Source organism: Chaetura pelagica, unplaced genomic scaffold (assembly GCF_000747805.2).
Source record: "Chaetura pelagica isolate M959 unplaced genomic scaffold, ChaPel_1.0 scaffold933, whole genome shotgun sequence".
NCBI classification, from domain to species: Eukaryota; Metazoa; Chordata; class Aves; order Apodiformes; family Apodidae; genus Chaetura; species Chaetura pelagica.
The window spans coordinates 7,592-8,141 of record NW_009952586.1 but is presented as its reverse complement, the minus strand read 5'-3'; the positions used below and the strand labels follow the sequence as shown (position 1 = coordinate 8,141).

The following is a 550-nucleotide window of genomic DNA, read 5'->3' as shown; positions in this document are numbered from 1 at the left end:
CCTTTCGCGGCACCCGGGACCTCTCCTGCACCCTGAACACCCTTCCTGTGCCCTGGACCCTCCCCTGCATCTGCTCCCCATGACAGCGGGACCCCCCTGAGCCCCTTCCCGGGCACCCCGAGTCTCCAACCCCCCCCGAACCCTCTCGCCTTGACACCAGAACTCTCCGGGCTGGGCTGTTCCCCTTTCTGGGAACATGGACCCCCCTCCCGGGTCTGACTGCCCACCCCTGTGCCCACACCCCTTGAGCAGCATCACCCCTGTCCCCCCTCATTGCCCCCCGTGTCCCCACAGGGCTCCACTCCCTGCGCTACTTTGAGGTCGCGGTGTCAGAGCCCAGCCCGGGGGTGCCCGAGTTTGTGTCTGTGGGGTACGTGGATGGGAACCTCATCTCACGCTGCGACAGCGAGACAAGGAGGATGGTACCTGGGGCAGACTGGATGGAGGCCAACCTGGACCAGCAGTACTGGGACAGCGAGACCCGGATCTGCCAGGGCAACCAGCAGATTGAACGTGTGGACCTGGAAACCCTGCGAAGCCGCTACAACCC

At 65.6% G+C, this 550-nt stretch overlaps 1 protein-coding gene across 1 annotated transcript in view; it reads left to right on the top strand.

Moving 5' to 3' along the window:
* Positions 1–294: 294 nt before the first annotated feature.
* Positions 295–550, top strand: part of LOC104385235 (class I histocompatibility antigen, F10 alpha chain-like) — a gene marked incomplete at both ends in the record, with an annotated part of 2,131 nt that continues 1,875 nt past the window's right edge. Inside the window, one exon of the mRNA XM_009993667.1 lies at positions 295–534. Coding sequence (XP_009991969.1) covers positions 295–534 — 240 coding nt within the window. The remainder of the gene's footprint in view (positions 535–550) is intronic.